The sequence below is a fragment of the Schistocerca americana genome, chromosome 6 (genome assembly GCF_021461395.2).
Source record: "Schistocerca americana isolate TAMUIC-IGC-003095 chromosome 6, iqSchAmer2.1, whole genome shotgun sequence".
Taxonomy (NCBI): Eukaryota; Metazoa; Arthropoda; class Insecta; order Orthoptera; family Acrididae; genus Schistocerca; species Schistocerca americana.
Window position 1 is genome coordinate 406,484,866 of NC_060124.1, and position 27,511 is coordinate 406,512,376.

Consider the following 27,511-nt stretch of genomic DNA (forward strand, 5'->3'; position numbering starts at 1 on the left):
GTCGAGGAATCTCCCTTTTGCAAGTTACATACGAAATTCTATTATCATGCCTCCTACAAAGGGTACAGAAGCTACTCAGCCACGAAATTGCTGATTACTAAGCTGTCTTACACGTTGACTGAACCGGTATAAAATAAATATTCCGGTTGAAAACAGCATTGAAATACAAAGTGCTTGGGAACAGACTGTTCATATTCTCCTTTCGGACTTCAAGAAGGCGTGTGGATCAGTCAATTGGCAATCTGTTTTCGTCATCCTCTAACATCAAGGACGTGATCCAAAAACCCTAAATCTCGTCAAACAAACACTCACCAACAGAATTTCCAATGTAGCATTCGTAGGTGAATTGTCATAACCGTTTCGATCAAACTAGTTTTGGTATGACGACGGTATGCCCCCTATCGTCGTTTATCTGATTTTGAGCAGAATCGTCCGAGAATGGGAAAAAGAAACTTAAAAGCCAAAACCTTGTATGTCCTTCCGACTTATAATACCTAAAATTGGCCTCTAAATTTCTTGCCTCATTCTTGCAGATAATCTGACAAGCTGACAACGAGACGACAGTTGCTAAACAGATGTGATCTCTCAAGAAATATCCTTCCAAAGAACCAAGTACATCTGCTCAAAACATCCTATTCAAAAACTGATTACATCATATGGACAAATCGAGAGAGTTCCATAGTTCATTATTTATGCAGCAGAGTCCTTGAACTTACAAGGAGAGAGAAAATGGTACAGAAAATCTAGCTAATGAGGCTTAGGAGAGCTTATGGTAAAATTTATAACATCTACATAAAAAAGTGTGCCCATACACAGAAAATCAGGCACCAAAACACAGTTATCAAGCCTGAAGTCTTGAACGTTAGCAAAACGCTTTTAGGCTAATGATATCCTAAAAGAAGGGTTGGGTTGGGTTTATTTGGTGGAAGAGACCAAGCAGCGAGGTCATCGGTCTAATTGGATTAGGGAAGGATGGGGAAGGAAGTCGGCCATGCCCTTTCAAAGGAACCATTCTAGCATTTGCCTGAAGCGATTTAGGGAAATCACGGGAAACCTAAATCAGGATGGCCGGACGCGGGATTGAACCGTCATACACCCGAATGCGGATCCAGTGTGCTAACCACTGCACCACCTCGCTCGGTCCTAAAAGAAGAACCCGAAGTTCTAATAAAGATACTCGGCTCCATAAGAGTATAAGATGGCGATAGACTACAATCCTGAAAAACAACTGGAAAAACCATGAAATCTCACAGCAGGCATCAGAAAAGAAGACTGAAATTTCATGGAATATCTATATACTGCCAACAATAAGATGCACTCACAAAATTGCGATATACATAGGACAACTCAGAATCGTATCCTGTATCCACCAGGCCAAAAAAGACTTAGAAAAGACTCAGTTCATCCGATATTTTCAACACAGACTTATACAGACAAAAAAAACTATCTGTTCAGTCAATACTGGAGTAGGCTTGTTGGTTGTTCTTCGTGTTTTACAGTCCCTGCTAACACATGTTGATAAAACAGATATCGTTGTAGACTAATTTGGGAGCGCTATAACGAATAACTATGTAAAATTCAACTTTAAAAATTCAGTTTATTTGTAATGAGAAAAGACCGACGCTTTCCGTCGACACTGGACACCGCATGAAAGACGCAGTATTTCAGTGGGCTGATTCCAGCCACATATGCAAAATCGAAATTGCAAGTACCTGCGAAACATCGTAGATCATGCGCCTAACGACTTTTAGGAGTTTGTATATCATGGTGTACACTATAATGTACTTTTTCCTTGTTCTGCATATATGTTCTTCATATCCGGTCGTGCGCAAGATATATGAAATTTGAGTAAATTAATCTTCTTACTAGAGTAGTTTATATATCCAGATCGCAAAATATATATATATATATATATATATATATATATATATATATATATATAGACAACTAGTCTTGGCATGCTAAATTCAAATAATTTTACAGTCTGATTATCGTTATTCTTTATAAAGAAGAAATTCTAATATATGCATTACATACCATCTTCATACGTAGACCACAGTGGCACAATGGTCAATTTATGTAGATGATATGTGACACGTGTATTAAAAGGTCTTCTTTATGACGAATGACGATTACAATACTGTAAAAAATAGCCATACTTTTTATGATCTAAAGATAGCAATTTTTATTGCTGAAACTATTTTTCTGTGTACACATTTATTGCGCTCCGGGCAAATAACTTCTCGAGTAGGAATATTACATCTTTCAGATTCAGTTATTGTTCTCCTGCTCACAATTACAGGTTATCACAAATGACATTTCAAACAACATTGGAAACTCCGCCAGAAGCAACGTGGTTACTGTTTGTGAATTTGGCGACTACGTTGTTGTGGTTGGTGCCACTAACAATTCTGTATGGAATCAGGCCTCAATTTTCGCCTCAGGGCACCAGAGATGTATTTTTCATGTTCGGTTGTTGATTCTGTGATTTTCGCTTCAGAGTTGAGAAGAAGGAACGCCATTTGTGATGACGGAGATGTGGTGGTAGTGTTGTCATTTATAGCTAATTTCTTTTTCGAATTATTTGGTCGGCGTGATATAAAAACATTAAAGAATGGCAGAATACCTTGCGTCAATTTTTGGTACAGAAAAGGACAAGTAAGTTGTTGAGCTGCGTGTTTTACAGTGAAACCAATGTGGAGTGGCGCTTAGAATTTTCAAACTTTACCCCGTAAATTTTTGTGTAAATACGCGTAATTGTTCAGTTATGTTTGGGCCAGTTGGTTTCTTCCTCCATTGATTAGTTTGTTATGCATTACTCCGGTTGATAGTGTACACGATATTTTGACAAATAACGGCACCTCCTTATATAAATAATAGAAGCCATAGAGCGTTGTGTTTTGACTATCAAACTTGTTTGAACTATCGGTTTCCATCACACAGCTACGGGGAGTTCAGTGCGATAGGAATTTAGAGTCGTTATATTTATGTGCATTAACTAGGTGCTTTTGCTCACCGAAGTTCATTTTTTGTATTGTGTCCCTTTTCAGAGTTAATTGTTCATTCTACTTCAAGATAGGGGCATGTCGCCATGGCGATCGGTGTTCCAGAATACACAACAAACCAACATTCAGCCAGGTGAGTTTCGTGTTAAAAGTGAATGCTTACCTGCTTTTGAACTAAAGGCAATTTGTTTTTGGTATTATTGGTTGATTGTGTTTTATTTTCAGACCGTGCTGCTGCAGAACCTATACGTCAATCCTCAGAACTCTGCTAAATCTGCCGATGGTTCGCATCGTAAGTTTGGTTTTCTAAGTTTTAAGTCTCTGCTGTATGTGTGGGAGTTAATAAATGCTATTTTGCGTTTGAGGGAAATTAGATTCTCAGGTTGTTATTTATTGCTCGTTGATGTACTAATGAGTTTTGGGTAAACAGAATAGATAGTATCAGATAGGGAATTAACATTATACATACAGCATATGATCCTGCAATTTAATGAAGGGTGTGATCTTAATGAAGTATCTGTCCAAATGTGACAGCTTGAAATGGTGTATATATCAATTTTTGTGGAAAAGTTAAATTGCAGGATTAAAAACAGTAATTTAACTTCCTAAATAATAATTACAGGTAGTTGTATTGCTAATTTTGATGGTATGAATGCATTTTGATATTAAAATTTCTTGAAGTAAGAAATAGTTTCTCCAGTTTTCTTGGAAAATGGTGAATGTGACAATCCATGCACTCTGTAGAAGGTGGTGCTCTTAGGTACACGATGTATGGTTGGTTGTAGCTTGTATTTAGTTTGGTGAAGGAAGTTAATTTTCCCTCAGTTTTGAACAGAAATTTATAATTTTTATTAATTTACAATATATTTAAAGATAAAAGAAATTTGCAGAGCAATAACTTGCAACATGTAGTATTTAGGTGGAAGCAAATATGGAATTTATATGGTGAAGGAATATTAGATCACTTAGATTCGAAAATATAAAGAAATATAAGGTATGTACATGCAACAGGATATTTTTGTAACTCTTCATTTCAGATATGTATTTACTGTGGTGGTCTTGTGACCAGGAAATACTGATATACAAGTGATCATTGACTTTCCCCTGGCAATTAGGAAATACCAAACTGAAGTTTGAACTTAAAAAAAAAGTGATGTAATACTTTGGGGGAGTATATCTTTGTTTCATTTGCAGGTAAAGGTGTAGAATAGGGTCAGTGATGTACTTGGCCATTTTGTCCAGCAATGTTGTCAGCACTTGCTATGAGGTATGATGGGAACAACATATAAGCTGTTTGTGTTACGTGGCCAGCAGGCAGTTTGTTTTGAAGTAATACATTTGGGAGAAAGGGTGAATAAATTTCATTGTTCCTTGTTTGAGTTACAGCTCCTTAAACTGTGCTGGTATCTGCAAATAAAGGACAGTGCTGCAAATCATCATATACTTGAAAAAGCAATGAGATATTTGTATGCTCTTGTGTTGCTAAGCAGTCGATCTTCGTGGGCCTACTGAATAAATGGATCAGTGTATCTTACTTAAGTCATGGGAGAAGGTATGTGGATGTTTATTAATATATCGAATGTGCAACTATAGTTTGTAAACATTGATCCACCTACCTTCTCCAATGATTGAGGTAAAGAACACAAGATGATTCCATTTGCAGGAACCTTTGACCCTTAGAGTATTTTCACTATCACATTTGATACATTTTGTGTCTCTGCAATTAATCCACCAGACATGCATGAATGGATGATGTCACCGTGCAGCACTAAATCATGTAAATCGGTTCACTTTATAGCTATCACTGCCTTAATCACAAAATATTTCTCTTGGAACTCACTCACACACCAAAAAGAAGCTAAAAGACAATGGCCTTTGTGCAAGAAATATTGTCTCCATTTTGCGCCTCATTGGTTGATATATCAATGAATCATCCCACTTTCTACACAGAACAGATGCATTGCCAACCCATAAGCAGTAGATGAGCACTGCTGTGACTGCCACTGGCCTTGATCTGTATGTAAGCCAAGAAACTTAAATAATGGCAAGATGCACTGACACGCCTTTAGTAAAATTTCGTACAAATGAGTGTCAGTATGGTGAAGTAAAATATAAAGAATACTATAGTACACAAATCAATTTTTATCAGTTACAAACAAGTTTAAAACTTAGATCATTCTTCCGGAAGGATTACTTTGAAACACTTTGTCTGCCTCTTGCTCTCACACTGGCTGTGTAACAGACCTTTTGTTCCCATCTATATAACAGCAAATTATTACAACATTCCTGCATGAAGCACAGAAGCACACCAGTGGCTCTTTTCTGTGTTTTTACCTACGTTCTCTTTGAGAACTATGACTTGCCTTGCTATTGAATTCAGTTCGCTTTTTTGGTCTTCTGAAATTTGACCTGAGGGATTGTTCTTTTGCTGTAAATGCAAGAGTTACTTGAAAGAAGGATAGAAATTGCTTCCAAATTTGTGTTGCAAATTTAATATTGATTTAGGACCACTTATTCATTCTATGAAATGGTCGTAAAGAGAATAAGTAATCTTAACATACAATGCGGAGCAACTAATATGGGGAATTGAACTGGTCATCGATTCTTCCACATCTTTGTTCCCCTCGATAACTGTTAAGGAACCTCCACACAATGTCTCTTTCCTAGTGTGCAGATGCATCGGAATAAGAGCATGCACATAAATTTGTGGAAAGTACGCATGTACGCATTGGCATTCTTGGGTCCACATGTTACCTCATTGTAAAAGCAGTTTGCTGTGGAGTCCCTTCCTTCCGGTGTGTGCTGTATTTGCTGTAATGAAAAGGCAACAGAAAATGGAAATGCAAAAGTGACTATAGGTAAAGAAATATATAAATAGTGGTATGAAAAGTACAAGGTGACAATATTTTGTACGCAAATTTAAAGAGGGAGTCACAATAAGATTTTAGGTTTTCTGCTTGAGACTGCAGCATTAAGGCTGGCAATACGAATATTGTTGGCTAGTAACTGGCAACTTATATACTTGTTTGAATTATTTATTTCATATTTAAAAATAAAGCATTTCAGTGATTATTTCCAAAACTGAGAAATATTTAAGGGCTATTCTTAATTATATAAAGATTAACTTTCAATGCACCATTTGTATTTTAGAAGAAAAGAGGTTTAAACCATTTAATCATTAAATAATATATGTAGATTAACATCCTCAGACTCGCAAATTGGGGGGTTTCATAGCCACCAGAATCGACTAGATCAGATTTTTTTTCGTCTTCCTTCATCTCAATTTTTAGTACCTTTTTTAGGAGCTACAAATACCTCAGCATTTCTTGTGTTTGAATGTCGGGCTTCTCGGTTATTAAATCACGAAAGCATGAATATTCATCCACCCTTCATGAACTTCTTGCATGTTCTTCTCTGTTTTACTACTTCAAAGCTCATGGTATCTTACTTCATACAGCAGTATGGTCAGACTTATTATCTAATACGTGTCAAATTTTAATTCAAATAATCTTCAGAAGTGGCATTCCATACAACTTTGTAATTATGTATAATTTTAAACATGCTTCCTTTTGGAGTCAACAGACATTTTGCACAAAATTCACTTCACAACGTAACCTCAACACACTAAACAATATAACACACATGACACCAGCTACTAAAGATTGTAAATACTCACTCCCAGTGAAGCCGGGAAGCGATGCACTGTATGCATGACTTCAATTTCCAGGAAATTATGCATGCTTAAATAGGCATGTTTAGTTGTACTGTTGAAAAATTATGTTCCTACTCAAAGTTGAACATGAAAAAGACATATGAACATACCTTTACAATGTAATATCTGTTATACCTGCCCTAATGTGGTTTATGAGCCAGTACAAAGCTTGGATTATACAGCTGATGATCAATACAGTAGTGTTTCTTTTTATAAATATTGATGTGATGGCCTTCAGTAAATTCACACAGTTTGTGTGATGGCTTGAGATTTCTGCTGAGGTGTATGGATGTAACATTACGGTGTGATTTTGAAGTATTTTGGATAGTATGATCAAATAGGTGTGTACAATTTGCAAATTTCATTCTGTAACTAACTTGTTTTGCATTAACTATAATAGTCATGCAGAGGTCTCACTGTGTCATTATTCACAGGAGGTCTAAGGTATGACTTGTCAAAGGCTACAGTCAGATTGTCATGATCCCCAAAATTTATGCTGGCCATTGTGTTGCCTTTCACAACAGGTTTTGTGGTGTTGTTTCTCTGTGATCTTCAAAATATCTTGGCATATTCTCTGGAAATGTGGTTGCAACTGTTAAAATGTTTACTATTTTTAGATCTGTACCTGGATTATAAAAACAAAGTTGTCAGCTGCCATAGCAACAACCAATCAGAAAATCTGCTTTGTCTATCTTCCATTCTGTTCAGTTGTAAAATCTCTCTACCAGTATGTCTTAGCTGTCAGTTCTCAGGAGCATAGTCATGATCCATTTTCTTTTATGTAATGTTTTTGCTTGTGGTGTGATTTTAAGTTAATTAGTTAGCATATTTCTGTAAAAGGAATGCTCACTGTGATAAATGGTATTTAATTTATAGAATTCTGGAACATGTCAAAGTGATCAATTGATTAAAGTTAGCAAAATGGATTGTAATTTGTGAGGAGCAGGGCTTGTACCCAGTCTGGCCATACAGAGTTAAGTATTCTGTGTTTACCTTAAATCGATCAAAATGATTGCAAGTATGAATGTATTGCTGAGAATGGCATGGCTGATTCCTAATCTGTCCGTTGTCATTTCATAACTCATGCTCCATCTTTGACATCGCCATTGACGGGACATTAAACCTCCCTTCCATCCTTTTAGGTAATCAGTTACTCAACTTGCAGTACTTCCTGGTTTTGTGTTACTGAACATATTTATTTGAATTTGAGGTGACTCCCTGTGAATGTTGTGATGCCGAAGAGGTTAATGAATGCAGATAGTTGCGTTGTACAAGAAGTACCTGCTTATAATTTCTAAACTTGCAACTTTCATTCTAATATTTGTAAGTACAACCACTGTCTGTTGCACTGTGCGTTGTTGATATTGATTACTTTCCTCCATAGTATCAGTATTGCTAAGATATTGTGTTGTGTGAAATAGTTGACTGACAAATGTATTTGTTTCAGTTGTGGCAAATGTATCAGATGAAGAAATGCAGGAACATTATGACAATTTCTTTGAAGATGTTTTTGTGGAATGTGAAGATAAGGTAAGGAAATTCCATACCTTGACTGGAAGTAATGGTTCCTTCCTCCTCCTCTCTAGCAAGTAGATGTAAAGTAATAGTGTTCAGAACTGTTAGTTTTGTTGAATTTGTTTTCCACTCCTTCCTGATGTTTTCATTCCTCCCTGCATACCTTTTTTTTCTTAAGTGTTTATTTTTCCTTGCAGTATGGTGAAATAGAAGAAATGAATGTATGTGACAACTTGGGAGACCATCTTGTTGGAAACGTGTACATTAAGGTAAGATCAGCAAATAGGTTAAGCTATCACCAGAATATTTTCACATACTGTGTTTTATGTTATGTAGCTACTAGCTGTGCAGATAGTGCTGTGGGGGAGACAACAGTAGGGGTGGCATCCCTTGCAGATGGGGCAGTGGTGTAGGGGAGGTGTAGTTCTAGAGCTTATGCCAACACCCAAATGTGTGTCTCACAGAACTTTTAAGGTAGTTGCAAATGATCAAATTAACAGGTTATGTCAGTATGACAAATTACTTTAGCAGCTGTTTATTATTAAAAATGCAATGGGTACAGGATTAAGCAGAAATTTTAATAGAGGGAGCAATTTATTTTTGCATGTCCTGTACACTTTTCCTTTTATTGTCATGTTAAAATTTGCTTCCCACAAAAGTTTTCACACAATTTCACCTCATTAACATGCTAATGTAATTATAATTGCAACAGAATATTTAAACAGTCTACTAGTAATCGAATAATTGAAGACCAGTAAGATTAGTGTATGAAAAGCTCATGCTTAGTTGAAAAAAGAAAGAAGTATGATTCTGTAGTTTGTTCTTATTGACCCATACAAAAATCAGGTACTATGGGTCTTTGATCCGAACTGTGCAGTAATAGGCATTGAGTCTGTGCAAATATTGTCTGTTCAGTTATTATACAAGTAGATTGGAACTAAGCTTTGAAGAAAGCGTAACAGTAAGTTATAAAAGTCTGCAATATTATGAAATAGATGTATTGCTATGTACCGTAAAGATGACTCATTGGGTTGCAGACACACAATGAAAAGAATGTTCCATGTAAACTTTCGACCAAAGACTTCTTCAGAAAGGAAAAGGAGACAAAATTTTCACAAGAGTCCCCCCCTCTCCCCGCACACACACACCTGCCAGAAGGCAACTGATATGCTGATATGTGTTGAAAGGGAGCTTGATAAGGAAAAGAGTAGAAAAGGGGAAAAAGACTGGTGGATGCACTGGCAGAGTGTAGAGCACAATGGTGGTGGTGAGGGGAGGTGGCAGGACAGATAGTGTGGAAACAGTTGGGTGGAGTGTGTATGGATAGGTTGAAGCTGGGATAATTTTGGGAGTGGAGAATGTGTTGTAAGGATAACTCACATCTGCACTACTGAAAAGCTGTTGGTGGAGGGAAGGATCCAGATGACTCAGTTCGTAAAGCAGCCATTGAAATTGAGAGCAAGTTATGTACAGCTGCATGTTGTGGCACGGGGTGGTCCACTTTACTCTTGGTCAACTCAAATTTTGGTGGTGGCCATTCATTCCGGTGGAGAGAGCTGATTGGTGGTCATACCAATATAAAAAGCGGTGCAATAATTACAGCATAGCTGATTCCAAAGGTATCCCAGCCTCTGATGGGTTAGGATAAGCCTGTGACAGCACTGTAATAGGAATTGCTGCATGGGTGATTGGGCAAGGAGTTAGGATTGGGAATGACAAGGGGATGGACTATGGTGATAAAATTGTAGGTTGGGTGGGTCATGGAACACAAGTTTAGGAGGGTTGGGAATGATCTTCAGTAGGACGTCACTCATCACAGCTCATTATGATTGATAATCAAAAAGCGCTGGCAAAGGATGTTGTTCAGCTGTTCCAAAATGCGGTGGTACTGTATGCCAAAGGGGGTGCCCCTTTGACATATTTTGACAAATGGATCTATGTCGACATTCGTAAAAACGGTGATGGTACATTAGTCCTTACCAATATAAAATTGTAAGTACCAGTCGTAGTTCTCATATTTCTGTAATGCAAGAGCTCTCTAATTTGTGTTAAAATCTATTCTTGACTTAAGTTTCATACTTGTCTAATGTAAGCTATGATGTTCATTGTCCTTAGGCCACCTTCTAAAGAAGCCAATTTATATTTGTTGAAACCTAGGTAAAGAATTCTTTATCCATTGCAACTGGTCGGCTGTTTATAATTTTATTCTTTAGTAATGGTTACAAAAAGCTTTGCATTTTGAAGTCAATAAGTTTTTGTGTGGGATCTGCAAAATTTAGCTTCAAAGAGTGAATGGTTACTGGGGTGACTGGAGACACATTAAACTCTGGAAAGGATTCTTTCTTGACTGTTAGAAATTTTTAAAATAATTTCTCAGAAAAACCAATCCTCCACTTTGGTATCTCTAAAGTTGCGTGTAAGATTATCAAAGATAGGCATTCTGCATTTTATAAACAGTGAAGCTAAATTGACTCTAGCATATTGCTGTTTAATAATATTGTAAAATGTATTCTGATGGCAAGGGAAATTCTAGGCTGTACTGAGCAATTTTAAAACGCCGGTAAAATACCCTTTACATAAATTATCTCAAAAAATTGTCTGCATATTTTTAGTCTAAATGTTAGTATTGTCCATTGCAAGAAAGAGGTTGTTGCTGATACAAGAGGGCTAACTTTTGTTGGTCCACTACCACCTTGAGATATTTGTAGCTTAAAACCAAGAAACCATGCCTGATAGCCAGGCAAGCCCAGCTGTGGGTGGGCCATCTTCTGAAGGTTCCTGTGCCTGTTCATGGCTTGCTTAGAAGAGTGGTAAAGGGTACAGCAATCAGTTGAAAATAAATGTTAATTGCAAATCCAGATTCTGTTGACTGTGACCATCTTCAGTGCTAAGACATATAAAAGCCCAGTTCAAGTAAGGCAACATGCATGTATTACTGTACACACGTAACAAAAGTAATCAAGTCCAGATAATATAAATGAATAGATAAAAAAATCTACTCACTCAGTGGTGGCAGGAACGCGCGCGCGCGCGCACACACACACACACACACACATATTTAACTTTTACAAGCTTTTGGAGCCAGTGGCTCCTTCTGGCAGAAGAGTTGAAGGTCAAGGAAGAGGGGTGAAGGAAAAGGACTGGAGAGGGTTAGGGAAGGGGGTACAGTTCAGAAAAGTCACCCAGAACCCCAGGTCAAGGGAGACTTACCTCTCCCTTCCTTTTCATTCACCACTCTTCCTTTCCCTTCAGTTCTTCTGCCTCGAGATCTCTGTGTGTGTGTGTGTGTGTGTGTGTGTGTGTGTGTGTGTGTGTTTTTTTCCGCTGTCACCACTTGGTGAGTAGATTTTTATCTACCTGTTTGTATCATTATACATAACAGTTGTGTAAGCTTTACGTACGAGTGAGTGATAAAATACATACCAGCAAACGTACAACCACTTATATAGACAAGTTCCTTCCAACTGGACTATTTGTGCCAAAGGCTGAATGAGCACTGAGTTCACTCTTCACGTTTACTACACAGCTGGCTTCATTGTAGGTCATACTAGTCAGCACCCTCAACATGTGTGATGCATTGACAAGGTATATTAACTTTGTTTTACAATTTGCATGTTTTATAATGTTATTGTTTTATACCTTTAAAAACCCCCCATGAGCCACGGACCTTGCCGTTGGTGCGGAGGCTTGCGTGCCTCAGCGATACAGATGGCCGTACCGTAGGTGCAACCACAACGGAGGGGTATCTGTTGAGAGGCCAGACAAACATGTGGTTCCTGAAGAGGGGCAGCAGCCTTTTCAGTAGTTGCAGGGGCAACAGTCTGGATGATTGACTGATCTGGCCTTGTAACATTAACCAAAACGGCCTTGCTGTGCTGGTACTGCGAACGGCTGAAAGCAAGGGGAAACTACAGCCGTAATTTTTCCCGAGGACATGCAGCTTTACTGTATGATTAAATGATGGCGTCCTCTTGGGTAAAATATTCCGGAGGTAAAATAGTCCCCCATTCGGATCTCCGGGCGGGGACTGCTCAGGACGACGTCGTTATCAGGAGAAAGAAAACTGGTGTTCTACGGATCGGAGTGTGGAATGTCAGATCCCTTAATCGCGCAGGTAGGTTAGAAAATTTAAAAAGGGAAATGGATAGGTTGAAGTTAGATATAGTGGGAATTAGTGAAGTTCGGTGGCAGGAGGAACAAGACTTCTGGTCAGGTCACTACAGGGTTATAAACACAAAATCAAATAGGGGTAATGCAGGAGTAGGTTTAATAATGAATAGGAAAATAGGAGTGCGGGTTAGCTACTACAAACAGCATAGTAAACGCATTATTGTGGCCAAGATAGACACAAAGCCCATGCCTACTACAGTAGTACAAGTTTATGTGCCAACTAGCTCTGCAGATGATGAAGAAATAGCTGAAATGTATGACGAGATAAAAGAAATTATTCAGGTAGTGAAGGGTGACGAAAATTTAATAGTCATTGGTGACTGGAATTCGTCAGTAGGAAAAGGGAGAGAAGGAAACATAGTAGGTGAATATGGATTGGGGGGAAGGAATGAAAGAGGAAGCCGCCTTGTAGAATTTTGCACAGAGCATAACTTAATCATAGCTAACACTTAGTTCAAGAATCATAAAAGAAGGTTGTATACCTGGAAGAATCCTGGAGATACTAAAAGGTATCAGATAGATTATATAATGGTAAGACAGAGATTTAGGAACCAGGTTTTAAATTGTAAGACATTTCCTGGGGCAGATGTGGATTCTGACCACAATCTATTGGTTATGAACTGCAGATTGAAACTGAAGAAACTGCAAAAAGGTAGGAATTTAAGGAGATGGGACCTGGATAAACTGAAAGAACCAGAGGTTGTACAGAGTTTCAGGGAGAGCATAAGGGAACAATTGACAGGAATGGGGAAAAAAATACAGTTGAAGAAGAATGGGTAGCTCTGAGGGATGAAGTGGTGAAGGCAGCAGACGATCAAGTAGGTAAAAAGATAAGGGCTAATAGAAATCCTTGGGTAACAGAAGAAATATTGAATTTAATTGATGAAAGGAGAAAATATAAAAATGCACTAAATGAAGTAGGCAAAAAGGAATACAAACGTCTCAAAAATATCGACAGGAAGTGCAAAATGGCTAAGCAGGGATGGCTAGAGGACAAATGTAAGGATGTAGAGGCTTATCTCTCTAGGGGTAAGATAGATACTGCCTACAGGAAAATTAGAGACCTTGGGGAAAAGAGAGCCACTTGTATGAATATCAAGAGCTCAGATGGACACCCAGTTATAAGCAAAGAAGGGAAAGCAGAAAGGTGGAAGGAGTATATAGAGGGTCTATACAAGGGCGATGTACTTGAGGACAATATTATGGAAATGGAAGAGGATGTAGATGAAGATGAAATGGGAAATATGATACTGTGTCTAGAGTTTGACAGAGCACTGAACGACCTGAGTCGAAACAAGGCCCTGGGAGTAGACAACATTCCATTAGAGCTACTGACAGCCTTGGGAGAACCAGTCATGACAAAACTCTACCATCTGGTGAGCAAGATGAATGAGACAGGCGAAATACCCTCAGACTTCAAGAAGAATATAATTATTCCAATCCCAAAGAAAGCAGGTGTTGACAGATGTGAAAATTACCGAACTATCAGTTTAATAAGTCACAGCTGCAAAATACTAACGCGAATTATTTACAGACGAATGGAAAAACTGGTAGAAGCCGACCTCGGCGAAGATCAGTTTGAATTCCACAGAAATGTTGGAACACGTCAGGCAATACTGACCGTATGACTTACATTAGAAAATAGATTAGGGAAAGGCAAACCTACATTTCTAGCATTTGTAGACTTAGAGAAAGCTTTTGACAATGTTGACTGGAATACTCTTTCAAATTCTGAAGGGAGCAGGGGTAAAATACAGGGAGCGAAAGGCTATTTACAATTTGTGCAGAAACCAGATGGCAGTTATAAGAGTCGAGGGCATGAAAGGGAAGCAGTGGTTGGGAAAGGAGTGAGACAGGGTTGTAGCCTGTCCCCGATGTTATTCAATCTGTATATTAAGCAAGCAGTAAAGGAAACAAAAGAAAAATTCGGATTAGGTATTAAAATTCATGGAGAAGAAGTAAAAACTTGAGGTTCGCCGATGACATTGTAATTCTGTCAGACAGCAAAGGACTTGGAAGAGCAGTTGAACGGAATGGACAGTGTCTTGAAAGGTGAATATAAGATGAACATCAACAAAAGCAAAATGAGGATAATGGAATGTAGTCTAATTAAGTCGGGTGATGCTGAGGGAATTAGATTAGGAAATGAGACACTTAAAGTAGTAAAGGAGTTTTGCTATTTAGGGAGTAAAATAACTGATGACGGTCGAAGTAGAGAGGATATAAAATGTAGACTGGCAATGGCAAGTAAAGCGTTTCTGAAGAAGAGTTATTTGTTAACATCGAGTATAGATTTAAGTGTCAGGAAGTTATTTCTGAAAGTATTTGTATGGAGTGTAGCCATGTATGGAAATGAAACATGGACGATAACTAGCTTGGACAAGAAGAGAATAGAAGCTTTCGAAATGTGGTGCTACAGAAGAATGCTCAAGATAAGGTGGGTAGATCACATAACTAATGAGGAGGTATTGAACGGGATTGGGGACAAGAGAAGTTTGTGGCACAACTTGACTAGAAGAAGGGATCGGTTGGTAGGACATGTTTTGAGGCATCAAGGGATCACAAATTTAGCATTGGAGGGCACCGTGGAGGGTAAAAATCGTTGAGGGAGACAAAGAGATGAATACACTAAGCAGATTCAGAAGGATGTAGGTTGCAGTAGGTACTGGGAGATGATGAAGCTTGCACAGGATGGAGTAGCATGGAGAGCTGCATCAAACCAGTCTCAGGACTGAAGACCACAACAACAACAACATCCTTTAAAAAAGATACATACATAAAACAGATAACGTGGTTGTAACTAAAAACAGTATCTAATGTTCCTCCCAGCCAAAATCATTCTGCTTTATAATGTTCTCTCTCATTGGTTTCACATAAAAACACATTATAATTTATACAACCTGGTGTTAAAACTGATAAGCTTTCAAATACTCCATGTATAAATGTGTGAAATAAGAGGTATGTTTGAAAAATTCCAGAACTTTGTCCACAAAATTTTTCAACGTGTACCTTTCACTTACTGTGCATGGTCTTCTTAGACATGATCTCCTCCACAATTTATACATGCTCTCAACACTGTTACCACTTCCAGAAGCAGTCTTGGTATGCCTCTTGCTGGATCACATCAATGCCCTCTTCAAATTTTCTTTTCTCATCTATTGTTGCAAATCTTATAGCTTTCAATGGGATTTTCAACTTTGGAAATTACTCTGCAGGGTTCCAGGTCTGGAGAGAACGGAAGACAAGGCAGCAGAGTGATCTCATTTTTTTTGTGCAAAAGTCACGCAACAACAGGGATGAATGTGCAGGTGCATTATCATGATGAGAGACCCATGAATTCTGTCCACATATCTGGCCGTATCCTTCGCACATTTTCTCGCAGCTGTGGCAGCCCATCACATAGCACCATCAGTTAACTCTTTGTGACACAAATTCATGATGAATTAATCCTTCAATGTCAAACTATTGTTGTGGCTTCGACATTTGACCCGACCTGACAAGCTTTATCAGCATGGTTTTGACATCTGATGTAGAAAGCTGTTTTTGGTCTTGAAGAAACTTTCCCAATCCATTGTGAAGATTGAACCTTGGTCTCGACATCATAAACATACACACGTCTCATCACCAGTTATGATTCTCTTAAGAAACATCTTATTCTCATTTGCGACTTCCTAAAGCTCTTCGCAATTGCGAGGTGAAGAGAGACTCGTGAGCCGTGGGACGAACTTGGTGACAACACAGTGCATTCCAATATATTGTCAGAATTTCATGGCATGATCCAAATGAAATGTTAAATTCATCTGCCATCTCTTGAACAGTCTGTCTTCGATTGGCATGAACAATTTAGTTGACGTTCCTGACATGAGTGTCGAAGGGTTTCCTGAAAGAGGGGCATCTTTAACTTCTGTCCGGCCATTTTTAAACCATGTGAACCATTTGTAACACCAAGTATGGCTTTTCACTCATCGCCATAGGCTTCCTGCATCAGTTGGTGTGTCTCTGTAAAGACAAAATTTAATGCAGACACGTTGGTCCTTTAGCTCCGCCATCTTGAAATTCGCAAACTGTGCAACACAATGTCCTGCTCAGTACAACACTGAACAATAACTGATATACAATAATGAAACTTCCACCCGTTACACATTATTTCATTTTCACACACCATTGGCTTGAAATAATCTTATATGGGTCGTATTGAGATCGGTGTGTCTGTTGGAATTGGCTCATAGTAGCTGAATACCAATGATTTTTAAATAATTCCTAAAAAATGGGAGATTCTCCTGGGCGCCTTCTCATTAAGTAGTGTACCACAGGACAATACCTTGGTGGCAAAAAATTTCGAACTCCTCCGACAGGCCCATAACCCACCCTTTCTCACATAGATGAAACATCTTCATGTGTGAGGACATCTATTTGATTCTCACATGTGAATTTCATTTGACTAAGTAGGTCATTGAACTTTTTGGCAGTTTTAATATCTTCATAATTATCTCTAATCAGTATATCTGAACTAGCATATTAGTGTACTTGTCACGTCTAGATTGTCCTGGGGAAAAAAATTAATTCTCCAAATGATTGATGAAAATATCTGCTATAAGGCCTGGAAGTACTTAAACCATCTTTCTGTGAAATTATAGCAACCTTGAATTTAACAGAATTATACTGTGCAATTAATGTAAGCAACTCGATTTACTACTGATGTTACAGTTGGATAATTTGTTTTGTGTTATAAACCTTAGTTTGATTCCAGTGGTGTCATTAATTGGAATGTTAGTATATAAAATGGTTACATCTAATCCTCTTTCATCTATTTTGCAATTACTTTTTCATGGACTGTTGATAGTTTAAAATACTGCTTTTTTAAAAACCTCAAGGTGTTTCTCTGCTACTTTAGGGGTTACCTCTGCTGTTAAGTTGACATAGTAAGTGTACCTTCCTATGCACTTTTACTTCTTTCTAAGGGTAGGAACATTACTTTACATATGTTGATGATGCTTTGTTATTAATTGAAGGTAATGATGTCAAAACAATTGTAAACAGGTTCAAAGACCTTATAGAGAAATGGAAATCACATGTGCAGTGGAATAAAATAAATCAAACTTTTTTTGATTTGAATGTTATTAATGTAAATAAGAAACATTCATTTGATATTTACAGAAAAGGCACATGCACTGACTGTACCATAAATTTCACCTGAAATCACCAGTCAGCACAAGAAAGCATACTTAAAATTTGCCTTTCGTAGGTTATAAAACCTTGAGCAAGTGCGCTAATCACAAATAATATTCTTATACTGTTCCACTGGTTTACAGTTGAGCCCATACCACATTTGTTACTGCTTCAGCTAATGCAGTTATGAACTGCATTGTCAAACATCCAAGTGAACACCTGTAATATAAAATACAGTGGGCTGTGTGACAAATTTACGATCCATGCAAGAAAATTACGCAGATTATGAGCTAGCAGCACAGTCCCATGATGAGGCATTTGTCTAAAAGATAGTGATCAAATAAGCAGTTGGCTGGGATCTGCTGCAACTGTGCCATTTCGTGCTTTACTGTGAGGTAACACTTGTACGTGGCAACAGTGATGTAATGAAGGTTATTTCAAGGTGTCCAGTATTCTGGATATTTTTTTTGTTCTGGAAAACTCAAGAGAAACTTAGGGAAAATTTTGTATTTTGCCTAAAAATTGTGGAAAAGGCATGGCATCTGATTTGTTTCTGGGCAGAGGCATTTTCTTGCCTTCTGCTTGGCTTGATGCAGTGCTGCTCTCACCGGTCACCCTCTGCTCGATGCTGTGCGACTATCTTCTACTTGGGTTTTAGCATCCTCCAGTCCTTCCACTTGTTCAGTCCAATGCAGCAACCAACCAACCAACCAGCCAGCCTGGCTTGGCAGTCCAGATGAGATGTGCCTTTGCCTTAGATGCCTGCCACTGCAGTTTGGCCGTGCTAACCTAGATTGTTGTTGTGCTGTGGATTTATGTGCTTGTGATGCGACGTGGCCAGGAAGACTCTGTGATGAGTATTTGGTGCTTACATCTCCTCAAATGTAAATATTCCCTTAAAATTTCCTGACAGATTAAAACTGTGTGCCGGACCGAGACTTAAACTCGGGACCTTTGCCTTTCGTGGGCAAGTACTCTTACCAACTGAGCTACCCAAGCAAGACTCATGAGCTGTCCTCACAGCTTTAATTCCACCAGAATTTCCCGCCTTCCAAACTTCACACAAGCTCTCCTGCGAAACTTGCAGAGCACTTGACTGTGAAAGGCAAAGGTCTCGAGTTAGTCTCGGTCCGGCACACAGTTTGTCTGCCAGGTAGTTTCATATCAGTGCATGCTCTGCTAAAGAGTGAAAGTTTCATTCTGTAAATATTGCCTTATTTGCTAACAGAATCTAATCACGATGATTAGGGCTTTCTGTGAGTTTGTGGGCTATTCAAATACATTTATTTTTGTGGCCTATCGAATCCAATTATATTTTGAACCAGAAGTACCAGGGCATTGTAGGTTTGCATGCAGTACATTGTTTTAGATGTATACCGAAAAATATCTATACATGCATACAGACAGCTGTTGATCTGACTGTGTATAAATGATTATAGCTTCTTAGTGGTATGCAAGAAATAGTGTAATTAGAAAACTAACAAGCAGTCATTGGGCTTTGGAGTGCAGTTTTTGGTTTAGTTAACACTGAGGCAGTTTAGGTAAGATTAAGCTAAAAGCTGTAATGGGGACAGTGCAATGCAGGTGGCTGGAGGGTGCTTGGGGACTTATACAGGGTGTTACAAAAAGGTACGGCCAAACTTTCAGGAAACATTCCTCACACACAAAGAAAATATGTAATGTGGACATGTGTCCAGAAACGCTTACTTTCCTTGTTAGAGCTCATTTTATTACTTCTCTTCAAATCACATTAATCATGGAATGGAAACACCCAGCAACAGAACGTACCAGCGTGACTTCAAACACTTTGTTACAGGAAATGTTCAAAATGTCCTCCTTTAGCGAGGATACATGCATCCACCCTCCGCCGCATGGAATCCCTGATGTGCTGATGCAGCCCTGGAGAATGGCGTATTGTATCACAGCTGTCCACAATACGAGCACAAAGAGTCTCTACATTTGGTACCGGGGTTGTGTAGACAGGAGCTTTCAAATGCTCCCATAAATGAAAGTCAAGAGGGTTGAGGTCAGGAGAGCGTGGAGGCCATGGAATTGGTCCGCCTCTACCAATCCATCGGTCACCGAATCTTTGTTTAAGAAGCATACGAACACTTCGACTGAAATGTGCAGGAGCTCCATCGCGCATGAACCACATGTTGTGTTGTACTTGTAAAGGCACATGTTCTAGCAGCACAGATAGAGTATCCGATATGAAATCATGACGGTGAATCGAGGAAGTACAGTACATACTGACGAAACTAAAATGAGCTCTAACATGGAAATTAAGTGTTTCTGGACACATGTCCACATAACATCTTTTCTTTATTTGTGTGTGAGGAATGTGTCCTGAAAGTTTGGCTGTACCTTTTTGTAACACCCTGTATAGATTAGGTGGCTGGGACATGGGGGGCTGAGGCAACTCTAGGCATTTCTATCCTGACTCGCTAACATTTCCAATAACATACTGCATACAATTAAACACACACAAGGAAGAGTGTATTGACTTTCTTTGAACCTAATAGAGAGATGTAGGTGAGGGGATGGGGTGGAAGTTACTCACAAGAAACAAAGAAATTTGGGCCATTATTACACGTTGCAGTGAAGAAAAATAGTATTTCTATTTATCCTCCATATATTTTCAGTCTTCTGTGGTGGAGGCAGGGAATACATCGTTCAATTGTGGTGTCTTAGCAACCAGGTCCTATCCCAATGCACTCATAAAGCACCTACTGCAGGAACTTCTGGCTGATTATCGATGGTGCTTGATTACATGCAGAGGGATGCCATGGTGAAGGTATAGATCCATTTGTCTGGCTGCTGTGAGACACCTGTCTTATCTGGAAATTGGCAGCTTGTTAATCTCTTACCAGATGTGTTTCTGGACAGTAACATTGCCTCATACTGCAGCTTCATAAGCAAACGTAAATTTGAGCATTGTGTTCACACTAGTGCCATTTTTCACTAAACTACTATAGGATATTTTTGATGCCTGTGATGTGATAGTGATTTAATTTGATCTGTTTGTACCTTTTTGGGATAGTGTGTTGGGCCTGGTTCAAGCAGGTATCCCACTTGTGTGTTTTTGAGAAAGTGCTGCAAAAGATTTAGTAGGATTTGAGGCAGGTGTGTCAGAGTCTAAGGTAAATCTGAAAAGGCAGGTTGTTTAGGTGTCCATATATGGCCTTACTGTTAATGACATTCCGAAGAGAGCTGAAAAGCAAACTCAGTCGAGGGTAATCCAGAGGGTGCTGTGTTCCTGGACTTTTGGACATGAAGTGTACATACAGTACATGGTGACAGGTTGTACTAGCATTGGTGGGAATCCTGTTCAGTTTGAGAGCTTTATGTAATCTGTTTAAAAACATTCTCTCCTGCCAAGCTGATTTTGACAATATTACAGGCTCGCATGTTTCCCCACTGAAGTTTTGCACTGTTTGGTGGGTGGAAAATAAAATGTGCTGTCAGTCTGGGCTCAGCAAATATTAATGGCTCCTTAAAAATGTGTAAGGGAAGTATGAACATAAGTACATAAAAATTAAACCTAAGATCAATATTGGAATCTTATGTCATAGCTTCCAAGTAGTCTGCAAATCTTTGAGGAACAAGATCTGATATCTCATCGCCTTCTGAGACTGGCTGCTCAGGATGAGTTCTCTCTGACCAAATTTGTCAGATGCCCCCTTAACTCCATTTTTCTGTGCTTCCCTTAATCTTGTGGTAGAGAATTAATGAGAAAATTTGTCAAACAAGGAGGTTGTAGACACAGACTAAATTCAAAAAGATCTGACAACATTAATTGGTGCAACCTCAGAAAGGCGAAATAGATACGGAACCAAGAAAGATATCGTGGCTGTTCCAAAATGATTCCCTCACTATAATGAAGAATACGATATCTAAAATTCTGGATAAATTGCCCCTGGCATTTTCCTTTATGAAGGGCATTCCATGTTTAGGCCCATAAATGGCAATTAATGCTGACCATGAGAAAAGACAGGCATAGCATTGACAAATCTCACTACTTTAAATCACTTTGGTGCTCATGAAATTGATACCATTACTGATCAGTTCCAAAATCTCGTAGAAATCATGTCAGTGGAAGAAATTCTCAAATAATTGGATGGGATTGTTTGCATCAATCAGTGATCAGTGGACATGAAAATATGAAGAGATTTATCAAGTTTTCTTGAAGTATGTTCCATGGCAATGCCAGCCTTCAGAGAGGTTTCTCTGATGACTCTAGACTGTATTTTGTCAGATCCTGTTATGTTTATTTCTAGGTTGAAATAAACCATGTTCATTCAAGGCTTTTTCCATTCAGATTACAGTCCCCATTGTACTCCTGTACAATGAAAAAATTGTAGGTTTTGTCGCAAAATCAATCAAAATTGGTTGGGATTAAGCACAATATAACCTGGAAAAATAAAAAATTGGTGTGAAAAAACTCTAGGAAATTTGTTATAATTGTCTGATTAAACTTGGCTTTAGATCATAATGTAAGTAAATTATATCGTTGTTGAATTAAACTACTATTTTGCACCTGTGTTTACTTTGATAACGTAAAGACGCGAGGATTAAGAATTTCACTTTCGAATACAAGTCATGAGTCTGAACTGAATACAGTAAAATATATTGCTAAAGTTGGTAACTACCTGCATAATTATATCAATTATGGCTATAACAGCATAGTAAACTGAAGACAAAAAGATAAGTTTAGATGTGGCAGACACTAGCAATAATAAATTTGTTTACCATACTATGGTAAAATTAGTGACAGGGTGGTTTGTTTTCTGAAGTCAAACAGTAAATGTGGCATTTTCTGCGGTGGAGAACTTGAGTAGAATTTTAAAAAATAGTATTGAAAAAGAAACTTTTTCCACAGGCCAAATGTTGGTGCTAAGTTCAATGCTTCGTGTGTGTGTGTGTGTGTGTGTGTGTGTGTGTGTGTGTGTGTGTGTGGGGAGGGGGGACTGGGATATGGCTGAAGCCGGGTCCTGTGAACAGTTTGCTTTAGATTGGAAAAAAGTGGCACAAAAATCTACTCACCTCATCGTAAGTGAGCATAATGTACCAGTTTGTCCTCAATATGAATATACTCAATTTATGTTCTGGTCAGAAGTATTTGAAATTATTTACCATCAGGCATCATCTTGTGGAACACTGCAAGTGGCCATGAGAAGTTCCCATTATTAGGATTTGTCTAGTATCTCTCTCTCTCTCTCTCTCTCTCTCTCTCTCTCTCTCTCTCTCTCTGTGTGTGTGTGTGTGTGTGTGTGTGTGTGTGTGTGTGTGTGTGTGTGTGTGTCGCGCGCTGTTATAAACATTCTCATTTGAAGGGTTGAACTGCTGCACAAATCAGTACTGAATTGGATGAAGTTCACACGGATTCTGCACCATCATTGAAGACCATTTATTTTTGGGGTACTGTATTTAAACATTGTCATACAAGCACTGAAGATGAAATGTGTTCTGGCTGTTGAATTGAGGTCAACACATAGAAAACAGTTGACGAAATCCATGATATGGTATTGCAAGACACTGAGTAAAAATTTGTGAGTTTATTGGGACTGTAGGCATCCTACCTGAGCGAGTGCATAATGTCCTGCATGGAGTCTTGGCTATGAAGAGATCATATGTGAGATTAAGAAAGGCAGACCCGTAACATCATTGAATAGTTTGAAACTTGCATCGGCTGAAAAAGTCAAAGGTTGGTAGGCAAAATGTGCTTTTTCGCCATTGTAGTGCACTATCCCACACATCAGATATAACAATCATGAATGTGTATGAATTGGGCATTGAATTGGCTCCTGAGCCATCCTATTCAGCAGACTTATCCCCAAAATTGCTTATTCCAGTTCCCTAACATAAAACTTTGGCATACTGATAAGAAATAGTCATCAAATGAGGAACGAGTATTTTGCACAGTTTTACAGAACCTATTTGTACGATAGGGTGAAAATGCTGGAGGATTGCTGCCCAATTGTATACCCCTCAAAGGAAACTGTTCAGAAGTAACATGAGTTTTATATGAAACATGTTTTTTGCTTTCCTTTCTTCCAGGCTTATCGGATCATCCTGGTACTTGCGGAGTCGTTAGTAGGATTGATCAAACAAGCAGTGGGGTGCCTAGGAAACTATATTATTTGGAAGGAACAGAGTTCAAATTCATTTAGGGTCAATCTGTTACCAAGTTTTTTGATTACCCTAAATTTGTTAAATGAGTGCTGAAATAGTTCCTTTGAAAATGACACTACACATTACATTCGTCACCATTTTCCTGTCCAGTCTAATCCTAATGACCTTTGTTGGTAGGTGTTAAATCCCAATCTCCCTTCAGAACAGATCATTATTTTCAGACCTGAAGGCTGAAGAAAAAGATTACATAGAGTGAAGTTCAGTACTATTTAATTTTAATAGGACTGATATGAACAGAAGTTATGGATGCCCACCAGGAAGGCACCAACCCTTTCTCCATTGTTAACTAGATTATGTGCTGTATGATAATTTGGTGTGTGTTCAAACTGTATTTCACCAGTAGAGTGAGGGTTGATCTTTGTTGGGTAACACCTATCACGAGATCTTGTGCAGGATAAGCTATATCACCAGCCCCGCTTGTTTCCTATAAAGCTTGATGCAGTGAACAGTAGCTATACTGGCAGTGACTGATAGTAAATGTGGGCATGTAAATAAAAACAAATCAGGTTGGGTTGAGTTTTTCATCTTGGTGCAATTTGAATCAGTACCTTGATTTTATCTTCAACGAGCTGTCAAATTGTAACATTCCGTCTCCTTGTCTGGGAGACAGTGGCAGTCTTTATTAGTATCAAAGACTGTGTTGTTATTGTAGAACTTATGTATCCATAATGACAATGGCTGTGAGCCAGGAATATTCTTTTAAAGGTTCTGTTTTAAAAAATAATGAAGTTGGAATACCTCTTTTTGAACAAAATGAAGCTGGTGGGAGTCAAGACACAACAATCGAAGTTCAAATGCATATCTAGACATACAGATTTAGGTTTTGTTTCTCTAAATCACTTGAGTTGATTACAGGGACAGTTTCTCTGAAAAGAGTACAGCTGATTTCTTTTCTTCATACTTGGCTGATTCAAGCTTGGGGTCAGTCTCCATTGACACTGTTGACAGAAGCCAAACACTAACCTGCATCCTGTTTTTCTTCTTGTGTGTATGCGTGTGCTGCTTTGTGATTCCTGCAGTGAATTATTATTTCTTTACATGTATAGTTGTTTGGCATGTTATTTTGTGTGTTGAACTTGTCTTCACATCAGTTGCAAAATTGAGGTGTGTTAATCAAAATTGCTATTTTGGATATATTAAAAATTCAGTTCTTCCATAGATAGTGTGTAACGTTTTATATACTGACATAATTTTTGTTCATCGGGCAAGTACACGTTCAAAGAAACTTACCAGTTGGCATTTGAAGTGTTCTCTACTTTTAGTTCAGGCGTGAAGAAGATGCAGAGAAAGCTGTTGCTGATTTGAACAACCGTTGGTTTGGAGGGCGTCCTGTGTATGCAGAATTGAGTCCTGTCACAGATTTCCGTGAAGCTTGTTGTCGTCAGTATGAAATGGGGTAAGTACGTAGTTAATATGAAATGCGCACACAAATTAGTTTGAAATTTTTTTATATGTGATTAGGTTCAACTGTTAAAACTGTGTGTGTCTCCAGTGGAACACTTGTTTCTTCTAAGCCATGCTAAGGTAACTCGAATTTGCTGAATTCCTAATGAATTACCTAAATATTTGTGATATAGTATACTCTAAAAATAAGCGTCTTAAAGAAACTATTTCATTTATATTATTTTGTCACTTAGTGGAAAACTTCAGTAATCTGTTGGATGACAGTCATTCTGCTTCCTATTGTGTATCCATTTTAGTGGTTGTACTAGTATAGCTTTATGTACTGTTTCTAAGATAATTGTTGCACCATTTTAATGCTAGTATATTGATAAGACAACAGTTTAATTGAATTGTGTTGGATTGCCTGGACACTGATTGTCGCAATTCTTTTCTGTTCATACATTCTACTTGAAGTGTGCGGCTGTGACTAGCACAGAGACAGTTCAGGAAAAAATTTAATACTTTGAGCCAATATAAAGTAGTGATAGGAAGATTTAATGACAAATTTAAAGGTGTCAGAAGTTTGAGTTGAGGAACAGATGTCTTCAGAATGGGAGCAATAATAGATTGTGGCATTATAAAGAAATTACTGCAGTCATACACATTACTTCAGATGATCATGTGGAAAGCTTTGCAAAAGTAGTTTTTTTCCAGGTGTTTGGAAGGAACTGGAATTGAGGCACAGTATTTTTCATGGTTGTTCTGCCTCCACTATCTTTTTTTAGTTTTCATTTCAGTGTTCTTCCTTGGTATTTCCACATTTTTTATCTCCATATTTTGGCTCATCAGAATCACAAACGCATTTGCTGTTGTAAAGCATATTCAGATTTGTCTAAAGGAGTGTATATATTGTAAACAGTTACTGTCTATTTTTGATTGTATGACACAGATGCAAAAGTAATTTTTTGTCAAATGCCGTGGGAAGTTGCTGAGCTATTGTTCTGCATCAATACATAAGCACCACCCTCTTCATGATAGTCAGGCACCAGCCCACACTTGCTTTGAATTCATTGACAAATGCAGTTTTACAGTTCCAGCTTTTTGAATAAAGCCCTTCATGCATTTCTCTCAGGTATTGAACAACCTGTGGCTCCAGCTTAAGAAGCCTTCCCTGACATGGTCCCCTGAAAGTTTAATGTGTAGAACTGATTATTTTCAATCTGTTCTTATCCTTTGCTTCATTAATCACTGTTAACTTGAAATTTGTGTTGTATTGTCTGCGTGAACCATTTGTGAACTGCAGACTTTTAGATCAAAGTTTCTCAACAGTTGCAGCTGTGATATTTCATTCAGTATCAATAGCTGAAATTTGCTGTCCTTGCAGCATTGACAATCTGATCATACTGAATAGCAGTACTTTATCCTCTGCAGCTCCAAAGTAATGAATTGGCAGAAATTGGACCACTATGGTCTTACAGTGCAAGTCGCCATTCGATGCTAATTTAGGAAATGAACAATGATGTCTAGCAGTACTCACTTCAGTGCTATTGGTTAATCTTGCATTTCATTTGTTGTGCAGTGATTTGAGTGTTCTTTGTAAATGTATTTGTTGGCTGTATTTGTGTTAGAATTAATGTATCTTTTGTAGGAATGTGTACTGCTGCTGAGTTGTTCTTTTGTAAAGACACTTCAGTTCAGGCTGCATTTGGCTTCACGTAAATTGCAGTTTCAATGTTATAGATATTCATAAAAAGCAAGGTATGTGGGTATTTCCACAGTTGGCTGCCTGACGATGCGCTGCCCACTCATCACCACCCTCAGCACATTCATCCAAGCCCATCCCACAGGTCTGAAACCATCAAATTAATTCTGCATCTGACCTAAACTACCAGAGCTTCATCTACAGATGTAAAATGACCCTTACCTATATTGTTAAGCAGCTGTCCCGAAACCCGATACCAGTAGCTGGTTTTGTGTGTGTGTGTGTGTGTGTGTGTGTGTGTGTGTGTGTTTGCTCTTCAAAATAAAAATTTACACACCAATATCTAGGCACTAAAATTTTAAGAGTTTCTAATTAGTTATTGATTTGGAACTCCTGGTACTTTGTTTCAGAGAGTGCACTCGCAGTGGTTTCTGCAATTTCATGCACTTGAAACCAATATCAAGAGAGCTTCGTCGTTATTTGTATAGCAGACGCAGGAGGGGCAGAAGGTAAAAACTTAAATTTCTTCTTTGTGTGTACAAGCTTTTGCACAATATTATACATATAGGGTCATTCCATGTCAATTCAACCAATTTGAGATAATGTTCCAGCTGATAAGTCTCAGATTTGGCTGAAATTTAGCACACCAATGGTACCAAGTGT

The 27,511-nt window shown here is 38.3% G+C and overlaps 1 protein-coding gene across 2 annotated transcripts in view; it reads left to right on the top strand.

Annotated features, from left to right (window-relative positions):
- Positions 1 to 2,468: 2,468 nt before the first annotated feature.
- The window catches only part of LOC124619640 (splicing factor U2af 38 kDa subunit), a 42,038-nt gene continuing 16,995 nt past the window's right edge, over positions 2,469 to 27,511 (top strand). The window contains exons 1-7 of one of the 2 annotated variants that reach the window (XM_047146161.1): positions 2,469 to 2,658; positions 3,051 to 3,138; positions 3,231 to 3,288; positions 8,165 to 8,247; positions 8,430 to 8,501; positions 25,026 to 25,159; positions 27,259 to 27,357. In XM_047146161.1, coding sequence (XP_047002117.1) covers positions 2,615 to 2,658; positions 3,051 to 3,138; positions 3,231 to 3,288; positions 8,165 to 8,247; positions 8,430 to 8,501; positions 25,026 to 25,159; positions 27,259 to 27,357 — 578 coding nt within the window. In that variant the 5' untranslated portion in view covers positions 2,469 to 2,614. Of the gene's footprint in view, positions 2,659 to 3,050; positions 3,139 to 3,230; positions 3,298 to 8,164; positions 8,248 to 8,429; positions 8,502 to 25,025; positions 25,160 to 27,258; positions 27,358 to 27,511 lie in introns of both variants that reach the window. The other variant, XM_047146160.1, reaches the window with a different exon arrangement.